The sequence below is a fragment of the Rhea americana genome, unplaced genomic scaffold (genome assembly GCF_003343005.1).
Source record: "Rhea americana isolate MKP2758 unplaced genomic scaffold, rheAme1 scaffold_29, whole genome shotgun sequence".
NCBI lineage: Eukaryota > Metazoa > Chordata > Aves > Rheiformes > Rheidae > Rhea > Rhea americana.
Window position 1 is genome coordinate 5,119,346 of NW_028186412.1, and position 22,003 is coordinate 5,141,348.

At 41.8% G+C, this 22,003-nt stretch overlaps 1 protein-coding gene across 1 annotated transcript; it reads right to left on the reverse strand.

Annotated features, from left to right (window-relative positions):
* Window positions 1–5,598: 5,598 nt before the first annotated feature.
* LOC146593560 (vitelline membrane outer layer protein 1-like) lies at window positions 5,599–7,568 on the reverse strand (the record flags this gene model as incomplete). The annotated part of the gene is given in 3 exon segments (XM_085309099.1): window positions 5,599–5,884; window positions 6,613–6,779; window positions 7,365–7,568. Coding segments are annotated over 3 exon segments (657 nt in total), but the record flags the coding sequence as incomplete, so codon positions are not given.
* Between the last annotated feature and the right edge of the window lie 14,435 nt (window positions 7,569–22,003).

Genomic DNA, 22,003 nt, shown 5'->3' on the forward strand with positions numbered 1-22,003 from the left:
AAAAGAGAATATGGCCCTAAACAACTAGGGAAGCAGCGATGAAATTACACAAGAGAAACTGTAGACTGACTGTCAGGGGAAAGCTTTCTGTCTGCCAAAACCTTTGTTTTATAGACTGAACTCCCTGTCATATGGTGGGATGCCCAGTATTTAAGGGGAGTATTTAAAACTAGGCTTGAAGAACACATGCCCAATCAGAAACAACATAGCCATGGGAAAGAGATTAACAGCATAATTATTGTTTCTGTTCTAATGTGTTTTGCACTCACTTCTATGCTTTACAAAGATAAAGGAATAAGATCTTTCACATCTATAACTTATGTGAWTCTGTAACTTTTGTAAGAGGTTTATAAAACCAGATTTCCAGGGAAGTGGAATATCAAAAAATATCTGAATGTTGCAGGGCAATTCTGTAATGTGGGATTTAAATTTACTTTGCCACACGTGAGACACTTGACCAGGTGACAACTAYGGAATTCTTTGTGTCAGCATAAAAAATTATTTGACTATTTGCATCATATTTTTCAGGTCTGTGAAAGCCTCYGGGATTATGCTGGAGGAAAGATTTAGTTATGTTTCTACAGAAACCATAACAATTATATGAAAGCCTGTTGAACAAGCCAGACTGACACAGTATCTCATTCAAGGTGAGCCACTTCCAACATACCTCACTGATAAATTTCCAGCTGAGTTTTAAAGTCTAGCAGGACACCAGTGGATTTCTTACACCTCTAATAAGAGTCAGTCAGTGRGTACTACTGGCTAACTACTTAGCACTGCAGCATAAGTGTTATAAACTCACATGGAAAGTTGTAGTCATTTTGTCAGACTTGAAAGGAAATTTTTGAARTAGATCATACAGTAATGATTTCCTAAGTTTATGTCCTGTTCCTTTCTCACTTATGCCTTATTTTATACATGTGCAACATCACTGACTCCAATGTGACCCTGAAGAGAAACGCAGCTATGTTTTTTCTTGAAATATTCAAGTGCTCCCAGTTGTTTGTTTGCAAACACTTAGAAGTCATATTTTCGTTAGCTAGTTACTATTTGTCCTCAGATGAAAGTCTCCTTTGAAGTTAAGAACTGTCCCCTTGATACTGCTCTTCCTGGGGGCGTACAGAAGTTTCCGCTTACAGTAGAACACAAACTCAGTAGAGGACAGTTGTAAGAATTTATTTGCATCTTCAGAAAGACAGAYATTCAAATAATTTTTAGAATATATTTAATGTTTTCCAATTGGCAGCAGTTCCCTGCCACGCTGTGGATGTCATTGCAATAAATTAGAAATAATAAAGCTCATCATATTTGATAATCACAATATTTGCAAAAGCTGAGAAGGAAAGTTGCTTTATAAACTAYCTCTGATTATCTCACCATAAAAAGTTCACTGACATAACAAAAATTGCTTGTGGGAGGAGCAAGGATTGAAAGGCAGCCTATGCATTGTATCAGGTTAGGGGACAGCAGATCAAGCCTTCAATCAACTTCCACTACTTGTGAAAAGGACACGAGTTTAAGAWGTTTTTGAATAATGTAGGAAATTGTCTTTTAGGGAGTGAATAGCACTTCATGAACTTTAACAAAGCTATTTATGTACATTTTGGTCAATGCACTTCTAAGTCATTCGTAAGACAGATACAGATCAGTCTCCCTATGAAAGAGGGCTCAGGTCAGTAGAGATCTCAGATCCACTTAGGGCTTGAYCCTGCCCCTCATGGATGAACTCAAGTTTTCATACTGTCACATTCCCTTTGAAATAGCTGTGCTTAGTTCATTTGAGCACTGCTAGCGGCAGGTTTATTTTGAACTCTATTTAGTCTCATTAAATAGAACTGGCTTTAAAAAATCTCTTCTGGAAAGCTCTATACACACAACTACTGCTGCCTGCCTCCCTGGGAGCATGTGTGTGCGCAGGTGGAAAACTTCTTTTTCCCTTCCCCAAGCCTGCTTAAACTCCAGTCCGAAAACCTCCACATTATCAGTGGTGTTGGAATAATGCTTGCTTCTTCCTCAATCTTGTCCTTGGCCCTACTGTCAGGAATGGGCTAGCAGTTCTTTGGCAACATGTTCCTGACTCCTACGTGCATCAGGGATACACAATGACCTTTGAGAGTAACATAGCCATCACTACCCACAGTTTCTAGCTAGCCACAGTTGCAGTTCCAGTACACTTTGCTGAAGYATTTAGTCCTTCATTTTATTTGAAAGAGTTTGAGTCTCCTACTCAAAATGCTTCTTGATTTAGTGCAGTAAAATAGRTGAGATCTACTCAGCTTGAGCTTCTAAATTCAAATACCACTCTGTATTTTTTCCGTATATGTTCTGTGTTACACAAGTTGACTATTAGAGGAGGTCTGGTTCAAGGTATTACATCAGTTTTCAGAAGACAAAAAGCATCCATTTGATTTTGTAATTGCTGATAAAGTCAGTGAAAGAAGGCTGCACACTTTTTTTCTCAAACATTTCTTGGAATAGCACTCATTTCGAGTGTCTGTTCACACATCGATATGAGACTGTGTTACACCTGGCACAATAAGGAAGCATAAAAGGTCAGTTTAGTTGATGATGTGATTAATTCTTTCCCCAGTACAACCTCAAAATTTAACTGAATCATCCTTCTGCAGAGAAGCAGCAGATGTTCAGAGGCTTGTAGCTTGGCCTGCCCACTGGAGAAGAAATGTGTGATATGAAGTCTGAGCTTGTTCAATTAGCTACACACACATGAACAAGCAGTCTTGCACCAGTTCTTGAAAAAAAATCTTTCGAAAAAAAATTCCTTCTTTCAGGTACTTCAGCTCAACACTAGAGGCTGTTCCAATATTTATCACTCTTAGAAACCAACTCTAACTGGAGAATGCAGCAACTACAAAACCTTCTTTCTCTACACATAACTACTTCTTTTGGAAACCAGCTGCACACACTGCTGAATGCAGCTGAAGACATGCATTCAGACARCATGTCCTTCCAAGGCACAGAACTTGCTCACATCCTGAGGAAAACCAGATGAAATGTAATGTTTCCTTATTTCCTAGTGATGCTGAAGGTAAGATGCTACAACATAAAATGCCTGCTAATTTTTGCTTGTCCTACTCACTCTGATGAAAGCTGACCAGCTTGCAAGACTTCTCTGCAATGTATATAGCTGCCACTACCTGAACAAATTTTGTAAGATCATGCAAAGTCACTGTGATTACTGTTCACCTTCACTAAATCAAGCCCAATTTGTTTAGGTAAGTGCAACTGTTCTTGTTTTCACTTCCTCAAATCTCACTTCACTAGTTATGCTGGATGGTGAGTTTGCAAGCTGAAACAACCCTTATTTCACACTAAAATGGAAGTCAAGCAACCAGATGCAACTTAAGATATGTCCCTGTGTRAGGACTGAAAACATTATTTCAGATGCTAAGTTTATATTTGATCTGAAAACTGCCACTAGAGACAGGACATGATTTGACAGACCAGTGATCTATGCAAGAGTAGATCCCTGATATTTTATCAAAGCTTGTTTCATGAAAGTAGCTCTAAAGTTACTCCATTTTTCACCTGTTACATTCCATCTCTCTTAAAACTCAATTATTTCTCAAGTATCTTTTGAAATAAGTGAGAGGAAGAAAATTTTACATGGATAAATAACTAGCAGGCAGACAGCTGCTGGGTATGTGCTAAGTAGCTGTGAACTGGCACAAAGCACCTGCCACCCATCAGCTTCTTGCTTTTCCACATAGTTGTGCTCCTGAACACAAYGCTGCCACAGCTCAGCTAGTCAACAAGATCACAACACTAGGCCCTTGCCTTGTTTCAAGTACCGAGAGGCASATAATGTGCTGCTTTGTGGAAATAGCAACAGTGACACTTCCTRAAAGGTTCTCGGAGAGGTACTAAATCCCTTTGAACTTTTGTCAGAGAAGACCAATAGCTCTCTGACAGGATTAGAGCAGGATCGTGTTTTCCAAGCACAAATTTTCCATAAATCCAGAAAGTACATTCTTTACATGTAGCACACCAGGACAAGCTAACTCCAAATTTAGACAGCAAATTGGAGCATTAAAAAATGGATCAATGAGAAAGATGTAGTCTATTTTTAGTTTGTATTSTCTCTAATTCTATTTAGAGCACGAAGCCTGAGAACAGCAAACAAGAAAACAAGTCCTGTGAAAAACAGTCTTGCAAAAATAAGTGAGCCRGTGGAGCATGCTGGTGCTTCAGTACAGAGATACTACAGGGAAAGAGTAAAAGGAGAACGAACAGTAAGCCAGAGTCTTTTCTTGCTTTTGTAACCCATTGGAGATGGGTTCCTCAAATGTTTCTAAGTACTTTCCTGATAAGGAAATCCAAAGCAATAAAAGGGGAGATTGAGGGTAGCTACAGCCTACGCAGGTGGCACCATAGCCGCATTTACATGCAAGTACAATTTCTAACYGTGCTCCCTAAGGCAGAAACTCAAACAGACTGCTTATAATAAATATGTACAAGATTTGGAGCAACTAAAGACAAAGTTAGGAGTAAGCGATGATGCCAGATCTTTGCTGCTGCACACAAGCCCACCAAAATTCGATTTCCCTCAGTTTAGTTCACAGCATTTTGRTCAGAGACCTCAACTAGACCCAAACTAATAGCCATTCTTCTCTTGTCTGTCATGTTACCGGGTCAACTATTGTTTCAAACAAAGGGAAAAATGTAGAGTATATCTGAAAGAAACTCACTAGTCAGAGAAGAAAAAGGTGAGAAGACTATTAATCCATTCTAGACAATTGTCAGAGATTGGTATTTTTGCAGTGATATACTAAAAGTTGCATAACATGATGATAGTTTTAAGTACAATAACACCCAGGAAACTATGAGAAGATACACAAAGGTAGTGATAGCTGTGACAGCACCATCATCTAGGGCATGCAGACACAGGTAGGCATATGCAAGCAGAAATTAAACCACAAAAACCTGGGACTTTCCTTGCAATCTGACTGCAAATGCAAAGATGAAGGTATTGCTTGGTTGCCACTGTGTCTGGAGACACCATGTGCAGAAGTGCAAAAGAAAACCTAGCTAAAAGAGAAAAGAGGGCATGAGGCTACAGCCYGGAAGTAAACCTAGAGAGACAGCTCTTCTAGGCTCTGCTGGAAGGGTACCATTTCACTTCAGACCTATTGCTTCCAATTATTTGTTTCTGGCACACTCAGAAATAAGATTTTCTGTATATTGTTTGGAAATAAGCAGGGCTGTTTAATCTGAGAGAGTCAGGAGTCAGATGTCCCTTTTGAAAGCCTGTCTAGGCTAAGGGAAGCTATGGAATAGTGCTGTTTGGGTTGCTTCCCTGTACTATCCCTTAGCACATGACAGAGAAACTGTCTTTCACTCACCCCTTCCATCTCACTCTCTTGGCTAGGACAGGCTCTTCCTCATCTTTCCCTCTTGCTGTTTCCCTTCATGGYTCTGTTTCTTGCCCATCTATTGCAGATATTGAGGCAATACATGCTCATAAGATTGCGTTTAGTCAAAAAACCACAKGCATTTTTCAGCATAATATTACAGTCAAGCTTTACTGATGTTTCATTTGTTGTGGGATGTGTGAAGCAGTGATGAAGATGGAGACAGTGCTCAGCTACAGCAGAAGAACTTCCCGTTGTTGACTGATGTGTCATCATGAAGCCCCAATGGGGGCTTCAGCTTTGTCTGGAGACCACATATGTTGCAACTGTTGCTCCGTGGGCCAAAACTACCCCATGAAAGTCCATCAGCTACTAGCACAGTTGCATGTGAGCATCTGAACTGGATGTTGTTGGCTGCTGTGTCATCACCTCCTCCTTGAGATTTCTCTGTTCTCAGTGAGAAAGAGATCAAGTAGCCTCTAGGGCAAACCTGGAAGCTGGTCCAGGTTCCCCATCTGTCAAAAAAGCAGACAGTGATGTCTAGGCTCTCTGCAGACCACTAGGGAGTGCCCTTTCTCCTTGCCATGCTGCCTTCAGGCTTAACRCTTCCTTTGCTCACAGCAGTGACCAGCACAACATCCTATTGAAGTCTGAGACCCCTTACTTTCTCCATTTTTCCTCTCTGTGTCAAGGATGTCCTTTTGTCTTTATTTATATTTCATCAGAAAAAAAACACAAGAAAATCCCAGATTGCATTGTTCTGGTCCTGGTGGAAACTCCCAGGATAGCCTGAGCACATTTTATGATGGATCCCTGACCATCCGCACACACACACATCAGACAGCAGTCAGAATAGATACCCCGCAGTCCTGCAGTGCAGTCACATGTTCATGCATTCATGCCAACAGAGTCAAGACTTCACTCAAGAAGTTTCTAAATGTGTGGCTAAAAGTCCCTTTCCTCACATTAGCCCCATGTGTTCCAACAAGAACCATAGCCCTAGGATTACACTTCTYGTGTTCATAGCGCTCTGCAGAAATTTCAAGAGAAAACAGAAGACATCAATGTGAAATGACCATATTCATCTACAAAACAAAAAASCCAAACACCAGTTTTAGCTTATTTTATACTCCAGCATTGTGCAAATAAAACAATCAGAAAAAAGTCCTCTGCAAATGGTGACACCTGTGGCTACTTTGTGAGCCAGTGCATGACAAACAAGAGAAACTGCAATGGTACTTACTTCCCCACCAAAGACTCAATAATTGAGTTATCTTGACAACGCAGGCATATGCCATTTAGAGCTGTGTCATCTGTTCCARACTGGGAGGGCTCCACTGGCAATAGAAGACACACAGGCATAGAGGTAAAGGCGAGGTGGAGGAAGGCCAGGAAATGTCCTTTAACTGCCTGTCATTAATAGTCCYAATTCCTTTCTGTAATGAGAAGTAGAAAATACCTTGGGAAGCGCATGAGAAAATATGTCTGTCACACTGAGAAACTAGAACATATCTCAACAACCTTTTTAACAAGTTCTRCATTAAGTTTTCTAACTCCTGACACAATGTGTAAGGCAGACTCTTAATCCTAGCTAAGAAGTTAGGGGCAGCTGCCTCTCTCCTAACTCTAGCAGTGCATTTCGGCACTGATGTGGCTTCCCCCAGCAACATCAGCCAAATGTGCATGATGCATATGCTATCATATCTTTTCTCAGTTTGAGAGCAAAACAATTCTAGCATCAAYCTGTTTTTTGCTGTATTTGATAGGAAACCTTCTGTTCTAAAAAGATCATGTTTTTCCTTACTGGTGTGACTATGGTGGCAGCATTTTCTAGGCTAAGTTTACCCAAAGACTCGGAATTCTACATACAGATTATCAGGGTCAGGAAGGGCAAAAACTGCAACAAGTCCGTAGACTTTGGAAAAGACCTTCCTGGGAGGTGGAGAGGTGGCRAGCATAGGGACAGGAGATGGTAGGAAATGAGGAAAATTTTACCTTCAGCGCAAATCCACTGGCATAGCCATAGCGGCAAAATTCCCGACTCCCCCAGTGGCCCCAGTGGCCTCCATTAGGCACAGTGAGGACAGAGATGTATTTGCGTGCCCTTGTGTCCTGGAGACAGAGAGAGAGGGGCAGAATGTGTGTGGCTGGTGTGAGGAGCTTGACGTTTTCCAACCCTAATCTGCTGAATGAGAGCTAGTATATCAACARGGGAATTTGTACCGTGTCAAGATAGGTTGGATTTTCCCATCAGTTCATTGACGAACACTGTGGGAACAATAGCTTTTCTCCAGAGAGCGACACAGCACTTGCTGACCTGCTCTCGATGCCAGCAATGAGCTCCCTTGGAAGCACAGAGAGTTCAACAGCAAACATATGGCAGATGCTGTGACTACAAGGCTATTTGTCATTACTGAAGGACTACACAGAGATCTCTGTGGCCCTTTCTGTATTTATGGATTCCTGTGAAACAACAACACAGAGGCTTAAGGTGGATTCCGATTGTTGGCTATGCAAATATTTGCCCCAGGGGATATTTATCCTTCGAGGAAAACCATAATAACTTGTTTAGCTGTTTCTGCAGGTCTGGCAAGGCAGATCAAACTATACAAAAAAGTAACAAACAAACATGACTTAACAAAGGACCAGTCTGGAGAAGAGTGGGTAAGCTCATATCCTGTGTCTCCCAGCATCCCCTAAAGAATGGGATTCCTGGTAAGCTTGACATAGGTACTGGGTGTTTATTTTTTTAATAACAATTATTTCCCACTGTCTCCTTAATCTCAGTAAAAAATCTTGTGGTTTGTGACAAGCTTAACTGATATCAGACATGCTAGGATGCTTACAGCGATTCTCAGGTAGACTGCAAAATAAATGCCACTGGGACAGCATGGTGGGGGAGGGAGGAAACATTTTCCAGAAAAGTGAGGCTGAATTTGASTGCACTGTCTTTAAGGAGGCCACAATGCAGGGAGAGGTGAATTTAAAACTCTGGATCTGAAAGACTCTTTTGACATACAAGCAGCCTATGATCACTGARGCCCATAGTCAGATTAGCTGATCCTGGCAGAAGCTATTTCTCAACTTAGGAAGCCAGGAGGAGAAGAAAGGAATGTTTCCCTACGCTCAGGATCTTATAACAGGATTCAGTACCACATCTTATAAGGCAGGAAAAAAAAAGAGTTTCTCTGTTCTAGTTTTCTTTTAATCTCAGGTCTATTCCCTCTGTTCCTGCCCTCCTAAGACGTAATGTTGCCTTTCCTACCCTTCGTTCTGTATTCCCCATCTCCTTGTCAGTACTTCTGAGCTCCAATTTATACTAGTTCCAGTTTTCTTAGACTYAGCATCCATTCTTCAGCCTTTCGGTTCCTATTTTCCCACCTGAGCCCTGCTGTACAGAAAGGTGATTCTTGCTGTGTGGCTCTATGGGACAGCTTAAGTTGAAGATAAAACAGTCCTCATTAACTGCTAAGATCTGATCCACAAGATGAAGATGAAGATGACATGGGCAATTTCTGCTTTCTTAGAGGAAATGAATTCTGTTAGACAGACTGTTGTATCAGAAAAAGAAATCAAAGGCTTCAAATAAGAGTCTTGAAATAAGGAACCAACTTCAGCCTCATAATGGCTAGATCAAATTAAGCTTCTGTAGATATTGTCCTGAGAAAAGGAACAGAGCTTGCAAGGAAGGAGATTGCAACGAGGAAACACTAGCACAGCTTGGCATCTAGATAGGGATAAGCAGACTTAGCACTGTTTGGTAGATCAGAGTACAGACATGGTGGAAAGGGCTCTGCCCACAGCACAACATGMCATAAATTCTCGCTGCTAAGGAATTTGTATAAGAAACAGCAGGAGACCTTGCTGAGAAGCTCCTGGCCGAAATTGGAGGGCTCAGCTGCAAGGATGACTACACCCTTGGGAAGGACTCTCTGGACTAATATGGCTAACATCACTGTAGCATGTAGAGATGATGAAGTCTTCAAACCAGAAAACTCACTGTTCCTCTCAAGACTGGAGAATGGCTGCTGCTGCATTCCTCAAATATAGTTTTCCATGACTACCAAATGTGAGTAGGCTTAACCAGAGGTGAGGGAGAGAATACAGAGAGAGACATATTAGACAAACAGCTGTTTACTCCATAATCATCCCAGTGACTAAAAAAGGAAGTTCAAGACCTGKTGTCCAAAGTATCTTATTTCAAGTTAGAGTGAGTTTTACTCACAATTATTTCTCAGAAAGATGCACAATGCACCTTATTTTCTTTTTTTTTTYCTTTGGCATTCTGGGGATATACTGCCTTTTCCCAAAATGTGAGTTTTCAAAGGTCTAATTCTGGACCTGAAGACACATCCAAATGTGTATCTTTTCATTGTTTTTTTTTCTTTACTTTTCATATCTGATAGGTGGTGAATATTTTGGCCAATTTCAACAAAGCCTACAGAGACAGAAATCTGACAAAAATTCAGAAGGAACTCACAAATGAAACAGACRCAAAAGACAGTAACTGGAAAAAATAGTGTTTCCTATGAACCAAAGATTCAACAGAGTTTCCCAACTATGGCGGTATAGTGTGTATACACTGTAGGGTAACAGTGTCAGCATTCAAGATGAAAAAAATGCAAGAACGATCATAATATACRTAACTTCTTATTCTTTCAGTTTCAGGTGTCACGTAAGTTATTCATTTAACCAAGAAGACAAGGAGTCAAGTAGAGTGATCTAAAATTGGAGGGGAAGAGGAATGGCTTTTAAGTGAGTGAATGAGAACATGAGAGCCTGGGCTCTCCAAGGGAAGAGGCTGTAATACCTGGAAAAGGAGATGACTGGAATCTGGATGAAGGCACTGAAAGAGCACAGTAAGCGACAGAGGCACAGACCGTTTTCCTTCATAAACCAGGATATTCATCCTTCTTCTCCAAAGGGGGGGTGTCAGAGCCTCAGGAAAGGTGTTCTCCCCAGCAGGGACCGTGCAACCATGGCTGGTGAACCAGGTGTGTTTGCTCAGCCTGGGTCACACGGAGCAGCCAGGGACATGCATACCTGCCCTTGGCTGTAGCTCACAAAGACTGAAAGGTGCCGAGGGGAGTCACTGAGAAAGGGCTGGGTAACATCAMGAAAGAAAAAGCAGAATTCTCACATTCATTTCTTCTTTCCTGGCCAAAGCCCACTTTCCTTGACTGATTCACCTCCATCCACAGTGATTTAGACCCACAGCTCAGCCAGTAAGTGCACTCCCCACCTCTGCCTCAGACTTTGCTCAGATTAGGAGATTTCCATCTCTTCCCAGTGCCCTGGGAAGGCATCTCCGGGCACTGTGAGCCCACTGAGTGCAAGGGCAGTGAGGGGAGGAAAAAAAGGAAAGGGGTAGTGAGGCCAGCTTCAGGGCTGCGACTGTGAGAAATGACTCTTGCACGCACTTCAGCAGCCCCTAGGAAAACTCAAATCTCAGACTAGTATAGTTACTCTGGTTCTTGAAAAGTATCATTTTYCCCATTTATAACTAAAGCAACTGAGAGTCAAAGGCCAAGGGAGAAATGACATAGTTATTTGAGGTGCCAAATATGAGATGCCTTGGACTTGATTTCAGAGTACATACCTTATGTAGCACCTAATATGTGCAAAGTAGAGCTATTGATTTCTGTTCCAGTGTAATGGTTCGATAATGCATTGAAGCTATGAAATAGTTTAAATTTATATAGAATATACAAAACAAATATGCATGTATAACATATAAAAATACATTCCACACACAATTTTCTTTATGATGCTATAGAAAAAAATATGTATTAATAGCTTTTAGAAAGTAGTTCTCTTTCTGACTTTGACCCTTGAAAATGCCATCCTAGTTAGGAACACAAGCTTCATTTGATACTATTGAGTGTTCTCTTTCTCATATTCTCGTTGTCTTGTATTCATATATACCTACTACTGCAGAAAAGAAAATGATCATCTGAGGGATTTACTAGATCTGCCAACCTGATGCTTCTCTCTGGTAGGCAGAGAAATAGTGAAGATTTATATTCCTATTTCTCTTTTGTTCCTATCACCTCCTCTACTCTGTCTTGCTGCAGATTTCCCTATAAAAGATTAAATATACTGATTTAGAAGAAATTTAAAGCTTCTTTTATGGCAACAAGTAGAAATAAGCTTTTCACCATAACTCTCAGCTGTCCATGTTAGCCTCCAACTTTGAGCATTCTTGCTCCCTCTTTTGCAGGATCCATCTTACACTGTATGTTTCCAGGATCAGGGAAGGAAGTATAACAGTTTGCCAATAGATAAAAAGGAAGGACAAGCATTGTACACTAATATCCGTAACTCAGAATCACAAATAAATCAACATTTGAGAAAGAAGGAAGAAATTCTCCATTCTAGTCTGCAGAATGAAAAAGATTTCTTCTGACATGAAATCTTCTCTATGGGGTAACACGAAAGAGTTCCCATCTTAGGAAGGATCAAGGATCTAAAGCTGCTCTTAGCTCATTTTTTTCATAGCAAAGAAATATTTGAACTGCCAGTAGGCCCTATGGCCTATGGAGGCAAAAGCAACTTGTACTGAATTCATTTCCTGAACAAATGAATTAAACCTTCAAGAAACTGGAAGAGAGATGTCAACAGGAATGACAATGCATGACAAACGGCAGAAAAATAATCATAGTGATACTTTCTCAGTGAGCTGTAAGAAAGTTTGGTGCAAGTGCATGTGAGCTCAGGGAAGAAGAGAAGATAGCATCAACTAAAGAAGAGATCAGTAAGAACTGAGGGACAGTTCCAGGTTTCTGAATGTGTGGTTCCATAAGCTGTACTTCATACCCCTCCTGCTGTCTCTTGCCATGGCACTGGTTGGCATCCGCCAACACAGACAGCTGTCAATAATCATGTCTGTCAGTATCTCCAAAGCACAAAGTGGCCATTACAAATAAGTATAAATCAGGTGTAAATCACATCCTGGCTCTGACAAACCTTTCTCACCTCCAGCTTGGGATGAAGATGAAATGTTCCAAAAGTACCTTCCTGCAGAAGAACTTATTGTATCATGGAAATAGGATATCCATGAACAGAGAAATTACACCTATTACCAGAGAAACGTGAAAGAGCACTAGACAGAAGATATGAATAAAAGTACTGTATTATTTAGGAAAAGAAGGACGGGATTCTGACTGAACAAGCATATCTACATTGCAGAGATCTTCACTTGAAATAATCACCATGGCCATCTCTTAACACTGCTGAGAAAGAAATACGACAACAATTGAATAAGAGACACCTTCACGTGTCTATTTCAGATGAACCTCTCCCTAAAAACACCCATTTATCTCCATTGACTACAGGAAGGCAGGTTCCCCATCTGGACTAGTCTTACACCTTCAGTCTTTTTTTTAAGCTTTAGTAAACTAAAAACTATAGCGCTGGATTAGAAATAGTTTTAACTAACACGGACTATTGTTGAAGAGAACATGAGTAATCAATTTACGTGGTGCCTGGTCCTCATTTTCTCATTTGTTAAGCTAACTCAGATTAATAGAAAATAGAATAGCAGGGAAAATGAAAGCAAGAGACATCAGAAGTAAGATAAGAGCCAGGATTTTCTAGATTCATGCACAGGAAAAGAGGTTTTGCAGCAAACAACAGATTAAGTATAGCTATTTCTTTCATTTAGGGTGAGGCAGTTTTACATTAATGATAGGGTATAAAGAAGATTTCCACCTCAAGGTAGTGGTCTTCTTCTGAGTTTTTCTTCAGACAGAGTTTCCCACTTGCCCATGACCCCAGATTTTTATACAAAACTCTCTCTGAAATCTAGACATTTTAGTTGTCTTCCATAGTAGGCTGAGCACCCATTAGTGATTTCTAGCATAGAAATCAGAATCTTCACAGTTTCTCACATCTTTTAGTTCTTTATTATCAGTAGAACTTACCTCCCTTCATATATGGATTTTTTATGCCTTATTTTTATAATGTTCTTTATTTGCTCATTGCAATTTTTGTTTACAACTGTAAGTGACATTATTTTAATAAATTGTTAGGAAAACCTAGTTCCTCTGCAGTAGGGAACCTCAGCTACTTTTGATTCCTAATTCCCATCCGGGAGACTGAAAATCTTATTCTTTTTATTTTATGCTCCTTATTTTTGCCATAGAATGCCACTTAACAATCCTCTATAAATTCATTCTAGAGATAGAGAGCCTGAAGGAATTTAGCAAGACAACCAGTCTATGCCTGCAGCCCCAAAGCAGGACCAGTCTACACCSAAGTATTACTGAAGGATGAAAGATCTTGTTCAACCTGTTTTTAGAAACTTTCACTGATAAACATTCCACAGATCCCTTAAGCAATATGGTCTAGTGCTTGGCTGTCCGTATTGTTGGAATGGTTCTCCTTAATATCTGCTGAAATTTAAGACTAGTCTTTTTTTCTATTTATATTAGTACTGTTTATTCTTTCCTTCCCGCAACAACCGTTTGAACACATAAAAACTGTTGTCACATCCATTTTTAGTCTTGTCTTTGTACTAAATAATCCCAGTTCTTCCAGTCCTAATTGTTAACTTGCATCATTTTCTAGAGCCGGCATTTGGTGACGTTGTCTTTCAGGCGTTTTTCTTCTCTTCTCTATCAATAAGTAAGCAGCTTTCTCGAAGTTTGTCAATCAGAACTGTACACAATATTCCAGCTAAGGCTAATCAAAATGCTGAGGAGAGAAGAGGGATTGTTTAACACAGCAAGAAGGTTGTACTTCTCTCTATACATTCCAGTATGATTCCTGTCGTTTTCACAAGAGTTGGACACTGTTGTCTTATGCTGAGCTCATGCTCCACTACACTTGGAGTAACTACTGAGGCTCCCTGCATTTTTCTTTCATACTAAATTTATTTCAGTACGAGTTATTCTCTGCCATGCCCATACAAGAACTGAGAACGTATAAAGGATTGACCTGTCGTTCTGACCTCAACCTGCATATGACAGCCAGCAAGGAAACTAAACTTCCATAAGAATTACATTGAGTACAAAAAAAGCAGAAACTACGTCATGGCCAGTAACCAGGAGATTGTCTTTGTTTCTGTATCACGGTTGTTTACAGTCTTTACACTGGGAGATTCACATCCTTTCCTCTAGGTATTGTTAGGCCAGGAAACCAGGAAAGGAGGTTTACAAATAAGGACCCAGAAAATAGCAGCTAGAAAAGCAAGATCATGCTGTGGTAGAGAGATCTGCTCTCTCTAGACCTGGCTGGCAGCAGCCCAGGTGTGCTGAAAGGAGGCAGAAGGAAGGTGCTTAGAGCACACCTGGGTCCTGGAGATCAGGCCACGGCAGGGAAATGAGTCTGTCTTAGCTCATGGCACAGGCAACCATGAAGAGCTCAAGGAATTGCCTCTTCAGGCTCTGCCACCTGATACTTTCTGCAGGCTTAATCCCCACATGTCATTTTACCACCTCCCCCAACATGACCTCTCTCATTCTAACAGCTCCTGTGAGTCAAGGTTTTATCTGGCTTTGATTCCTTCCTTCCTAACCCTTTAGGCAACTCTAAGAGTGACAGCTACGATTTCAACAAGAGGGTGGGTAGATGGCCCAGACAGTAGTGGTAATACAAAGGGTTAAAAATTCATGAGTAAATTTGATTTCAGGGTCTACATTTGTTCTTGGCAGGACATTTCTGTTCCAGCAGCAACATGCAATGATATAAATGCGGGGACAAATTACAAATGAGTTTACACCAGAGAAGCAAAGGACTGCAAGTAGCTGAGTAAATTATTCACAGCAGAGACCTATTTACAATTTTACATGCAAGACAGCAGATTTTATTGCTGTCTGAGACACACCCTCTGTCATGCCATCACTGTCATCAGTTCCCTAGTCTAAGGCCTCGTTTCTTTGATCATCCTATATAGGCTGTTCTGAAGACCTGTCATCATTGTCACCCCTCTTCTGGACTCTACACGGTTGGTGACATCTTTTTTGAAAAATAGTGCCTAGAATTTAAATGCATTTCGACTGAGACCTTGCCAGTGCAGCATAGTACTGGAAAGGTGGAAACTTTCTACTCATTTACTTAACATGGCTGTTTAGATAGATAGGGTAGAATCAGCACCTCCTTTCCTGTACAACTGCTGCCTAGCCAGTCATTCTCACGTCTTTGTGAAACTGATTGTTCTTATGTTAGCACAATACTTTGCACCTGTGCTTATTTTGAATTCTATCCCCATCCTCTAATGCTCTTCAGCTTCCCTCAGGTTGTTGTCATCTATAAATTTAATAAGCAAGCTCTCTATTCTACTGTGCAAGTCAGTTGTAAAAATATTGAATAATTCCAGACTCAGAACAGTCTCCTGCGGAACACAGCTCAATATACCTTTTCACAATAGGATTAGGCTTTTGACATTTTTTACCATTGATTCAAATTGCTAATTATAAAAAAAAATCAGCCAGACCCTCCTGTAGTGCAGCTTTACTGACAGCCAGAGACCAATGTCAATTTATACCCACTGCTGATCTACCACTGTATCTTTAATTGAAGATTACTTTATATAAAGAAAACTCCAGCAACATATTCTGAAAACACATTGAGAAAAGTTCTCAGAATCTGCTATAACCTCAGCCATAAGGGTATTCAGTCCCCTAAACAAAAGTTTGGGAGTATATCTCATATGTCTAAACTGATTCATCGCTCTGTTCCGTAGCAGTGTCCTAGTCCTCTGAGTGTCTACATAGTATACAGGCTAGTCCATACCTGCGCTTTTTATCCCCTGTAAGTCAAGTTGTTCCCTTGATGAGGGCATGCTAGTACTGCATTGGGAGCCTAATCCATCTCCAGTATGGACGCAGACCAGGCCTCACCACTTGGTCTGGGGCTAATGCAATGCTGCCTGTGCTAACAGCAAAGACAGAGTGGAAATAATCTCTGAGCACTTTAGTCCCAAATTTTCCACTGCATCTACAGTGAAACAGACAGCTCACACCCCACAACCGCCCTTCTCATTGCTATCATCTTCATCTAGTTCCCGCCAATGGGCCTCAACCATCCTCCCCCGTTCTTTAACAGCAGYATGGAGAAAAGGCAGCCTGTGATGCAGCTAGTTTTCAGTCACATGTGCACTGGTTGGTGGCTATGTTTGCTGGCTGGGTAATACCAAGTCAAACAGAGCAGATCCAGATCTGCTCAGGGAAAGAAGGAGAGAGGGAGGGAGGGAAGAATGGAGGATGGAGAGAAAGAAAGAAAGAAACAGTGTACAAACTGCTAAAAAATATTTCTAGATTATTTTGATAAGTATCAGGTTATTCAAAGTATTTCTTTGTTTTAAGAAACAACTTTATTTGTCTGTGAAAAGCAGGATAAAAAGATAGAAGCGTGCATACCTTAGCCATCCAAATGTCTAAGTGGTTAATATTTGTAAAGATCTCTTTACTCATAGCAAAATTTTGCATCTCCTAAAGTGTCTCAGTTGTTGATTGAAAATACTTTAGCCACCACTCAGAGAAGCAGGCTTATAAGCAAAGCAGATTGTACTCTGACCTACACCAAGAGCGAGGCAATGTGATAATCTCTACTATATTGCATGTTTTAATAGAGTATTTTGAAACTATCACCCTAATATGAAGATTTATGGAACAGAGTTGCTGTTCTTACAGGAAAACCACATGTGGAATTACAATCACTTTCAGCTCCGGAGCAGAGCAGAAATAGGTGCTGTCGTCATGTGTCATTGTGAATTACCTCTGGCCTCTGCAGCCTGAACATTTGCACTGATGGGATGACTCAGGCAAAAATCCTCTCTCTCTCTCTAGAGCTCTCCTCACAGTCAGTCATGCTGATCCAGAGGATTTACTGTGAAATAGGTGGCAGGCCTCCTATAGCCAGCCAGGAATTGATCCTGCATGGTATACTAATCCAACAAACTTTTAAAGCACGGGATTACTCTCCAGACTTCATAAGCACACTTCAAGTTTAGCAAGTGCTAAAGGGCTTTGCTGGATTGGGGCCAAAGCACAGAACACTTTAAATGYTCAGACCCTCAATGAGTGGTCCTCAGACCATTGGCCCAAAGCCCTTCCTGTCGACTGGCAGACCTCTGAGGCAGCCCTGATCCTGACACTGCTTTAGTGTGACACTCTGGTCACCAAATGAAAAGAGCTATGATGATCTGGACCATGCAACTCTGCTTGGGCATCTGGACTCACACTGTAATGGAGGCTCTGGACTAAACAGAAGATAAAGCATCAGCTGGATGTTGAAGCATCTAAAGGGACAGGAGACCCTAACTCCTAATTTGTGGACATATTGGTCTTCCTTCTGCAGGCAAGTGGTAAATACTCACTGGCTSCTGCCTTCATAACTCCTGCAACATCGAAACATCCTCTCAGAGAAGATGTTTTACTTGGTAGGTAGGAAAATGCTGGGTAGACATAGATTAATCCAACATTCCCCATTAAAGGAAAAATCTCATCTTTGCTGGATGTAGCTGCTTCTTCTAAGTTCTGAATATAYATTTGTTCTGTGATTCTGAATCTGCTGTCCACTTGGTTTCAACTCCTGCAAATGCATTGATCCACACCTCCACATATTGCGTCACCTCTGTTGTAAAYCATCCAGAGCAAGAACTGGTGACCACCTGCAAACAATGGTAGCAGTTTCAGGCATGATCTACTTATTCTATACACTCTRCTAAAACCCTGACCTGGAAAGGTCTAGTTACTTGTTTTGAGGGTTTCCATAGTGTTGCTCACTGAGCTATCTCATGGCTCCACAAACATTCATTTCTCTTATGAAATGAGGGAGTGGCACTTCTCCATTTTATAGTTCAGGCATCAACATACATGGATTAAAGACAAAAAGAACTTATTAATTCTGATTGCCAGATTTTCCCAGGACTAGATTTCAGGTGTTGTATAGGATACAATAAATTCAAGGTAGAGCTACAGCTGCTTGTAGAAAACACAGTTCTGCATTTCAGAAATGATGGTCTCAGGGCAAGTACACAGAAAATAACAGATGCTTAGCAAAYCATCTCTGAACAACCAAAGTGATTTACTTAAATAACACCCAAGGAGGCATGACGGAGGTGCCCTAGGCAACATTCACATTCCTTTGACAGGAGTTCAGCTCTAGTCCTCAGGCCCTGTCTTGCTGCCCAGTCAGCCCAAATCACGTACATCCAGACCTTGATGCACTGTGTTATGCCCKGGTGCCAAGATCCAGCCCTTCTTGCAACAGTTTCTGATCTGSCCCTTACCCAGAGCCTTACAAAGGACAGGGAAAGAGGGGCAGTAGTAGCCTTTCCACTGCTAAAACAGAAGTGTTAAATGGGGAAAAATATGCCAGACCCCACTAGTTCCAGGTGATGCTGGCAGTTGTAGGGGGCAGGGAAGTCTCGAAAGTGTAGAAAGGGTAGGAGAAGGGCAAACAGAGGTAGTGGATGCCCCTCTTCTTGCATCTAGGTACTACCTATCAGCATGGGCAGAAGTAAGGGACAGGCAGCTCTTCCATAGGAAGAAAACATGGGAGCTATCACCAGCCCAGAAGAGGATAGTATCCACCTGCCTACAGAGCTCTGGCATCCACAGGACCTTCTCCCACCTCCTCCCCCGTCCACGCACATTCCTTCAAGCCGATCTGGAGAAGGGAATAACAGAATCAATAAYGTTGGAGGGGACCTCTGGAGATTATCTAGTCCAACCTCCCTGCTCAGTAGSGTCACCTAGAGCATAGTAGACAGAGTTGCATCCAGGTGGGTTTTGARTATCTCCAGAGAAGGAGACTCCACAACCTCTCTGGGCAACCCGTTCCAGTGCTCTGTCACTCTCACCAGAAAGAAGCTTTTCCTCATGTTCAAACGGAACTTCCTATGTTTCAGTTTGTGCCCGATGCCTCTTGTCCTGTCGCTGGGCACCACTGGAGAGTTCAGCCCTATCCACTTGTTACCCCCCTTAAGGTATTTGTATACCATACAGTATMCTGTCTTCTCTTCTCCAGGCTGAAGAGGCCCAGCTCTYGCAGCCGTTCCTCAGAGSGCAGATGCTCCAGCCCTCTGATCATCTTTGTAGCTCTGTGCCGGGCTCTCTCCAGTAGCTCCATGTCTCTCTTGTAGTGGGGAGCCCAGAACTGGACACAGGACTTGAGATGAGGCCTTCCCAGGGCTGAGGAGAGGGGCAGGATCACCTCCCTTGGCCTGCTGGCAACATTCTTCCTAATGCACCCCAGTAGACCATTGACCTTCTTGGTCACAAGGGCACATTGCTGCCTCATGGTCAACTTGTCATCCACCAGCAGTCCCAGGTCCTTCTCTGCAGAGCTGCTCTCCAGAAGGTCAGCCCCAGCCTGTACTGGTGCATAAGGTTACTCCTCCGCACTTTCAGGACCCTGCAGTTGCCCTTGTTGGATACTAACAGGGACAGACGGGCCAAAGCATTTGCTGGCAAAAAAAAACGCTTCYGTCTCAGTGCCTTGCAGTAGCATCCAGATGTGTTCTAATCAGGGTGCCCACTTGCAGCCAACCGGTTGGGGAGGGAAGACAAATTTCTGTGAAAGAGATGTTGGACATGAAGGAATTCTGCATTCTAGGAAACATGATGCCATTTACTCATCCTAGCTCCTACCTCCTCGGCGGCTTCCAGTGCCAATCCATTTCTGCCTATTTTCTTTCTCCTTTCCCACAGCAGGTTTCTGGGTCCTCTTTATTTATTTGGGAACTTTTTACTCTGTGCTATATGCTATCAGCACAAGTAACTCTTGAGGAAGAGAGGAGGCAGCATCTCTTCTTTCTGCCTAGCACCAAAATAGGTGAGAGCCTGTAGCAGGCCTCAGCTGCTATTGTAGCAATAATCCTGCTCGGCTCTGGGCTGAAGTACACCCAATGGAGATAAAATAGTCAGTCTATATTTAGTGCATCTGCTGCCAAGGCTCGTCTGGATAGGTGCAAAATGCATTTTCTTGCTTTCACTTAATGTTCAGACTAATTAGGAAAGATGGAGACATGTGGAAAGGGAATGCGCGTGATGGGTATGTTGTCAAACTTTACATTTTTCCAACATTACACATTTCTGAAGTCTTGAATTTTTAACACAATATAAGGGACAAAATAATATACTTTTCCTGATCCTCCTTCTCATAAATACCTGTACCTGAGATTTTGCAGACAAGTACACGGCATGAGAAGTTTCACCACAAGTAGTTACGATTTTGCGAAGTTATGATCAACCGAAAATTATAGGAAAGGAAGACTTAAGCAGCTTATGCCAGTTGTCTCCCGTGAGTCCTCTGCTGCATGATCTTTTTCTCCAGCAGAAGCCACTTAGCCACACGTGTATCCAAAACACCTGAATTGGTACTAGTTTGTATCACACTCCTCCTGGCTGAAGCAAAACAACCTTCCAGATACCCTAAACTGTGGAGTTACCGTACAGCAGCAGTACATCCCACATTAACTGGGACTACCAATCCCTGAATTGACTTAAACTTTCCATGTAGATATAAACAAAAATCATTTGCCCTGGAATTTTCTCACAGAGCAGCTGGGTGAATTTTTCTGACATCTCATTTTTATACATGCTTGTAAAGTTCTGGGCATGCATTAAAAATGAATTAAATGCACTAGCAAGCTCAAGTTTGTTTAGCCTCCATCAAAATTTGCTACTCTAACTGCTAGTGAGTATTAACAGTGATCTGCATTCCCTTAGGTGATTTGAATAGGATCCTGTGACAGCGTGTCTCCCTACAGGATTATCATCTCTACAGGCTCTTCCACATCAACTCTTTCTATATGCTGCCACATCCAGATTTTTTGGACATTTCCAAGAGTTTCTTTTCATGGAAGATTTACCACAGCTGCACCAGTCTCTGGCTATTTATATCAATGATCTAACCTGAGTCTGCCTAGATGCATTTGCCTGTCATGCTGCGCTTGGCACATCCTTGAAAACAGACCCTTGACACTACTGGCCTCATTTCTCCTCCAGCATCAACCTCATTGTTATTTGCTCAGGCTAACCCTGAGGACAATTTTATGTTCAGTGTGGGGGCAAAGGGGAGAGCAGGGTGAGTGCCTGAAGGTCAGTCTGTGGGTCCCTGTCACCCCTGCTCTAGGTGCAGGAGCAGAAGGATAGGGGTAAGGAGAAAGGTCTCAGGAACATCAGGGAAAGAGGTACCTTCTTTTTCTCCTCGTGGTGCCACCTCCAGGTCCCAGGCCTTTCTCAGTGACTCCCCTTCTCTCCTTTTAGTCTGTGTGAGCTGTAGCCAAAGAGTAGCTTTGTGTGTCCCCAGCTGCCACTGTGTGTTGTGACTCTGCCTGAGCAAACACACCTGGCTCTTCAACTACTCTTCTGTAGTTATTGCTTGCTTTATTTCAGGGAACCAAATGAATGCCTTGGCTTAGGGAGCACAGTGAAACCATGGGCTGTGGAAAACTTCTCTTTCTCAGTTACTTCCTATGCTGTCATCTCTTTTTTTGCACTCAGCTATAGCTCCCACCAGCTCTTACCAGCTCCATTTACAATGGGTATTCATGTTCCAGTCCTACCAGCCCTGGTCTCTTCAAAAAACAACTTGTTGGATCACTCTACTGAGCCTATCTTGTCTACAACATTAAAATAATTACATAAAACAACTAAACTAAATGAATAATTGGATTACTCATG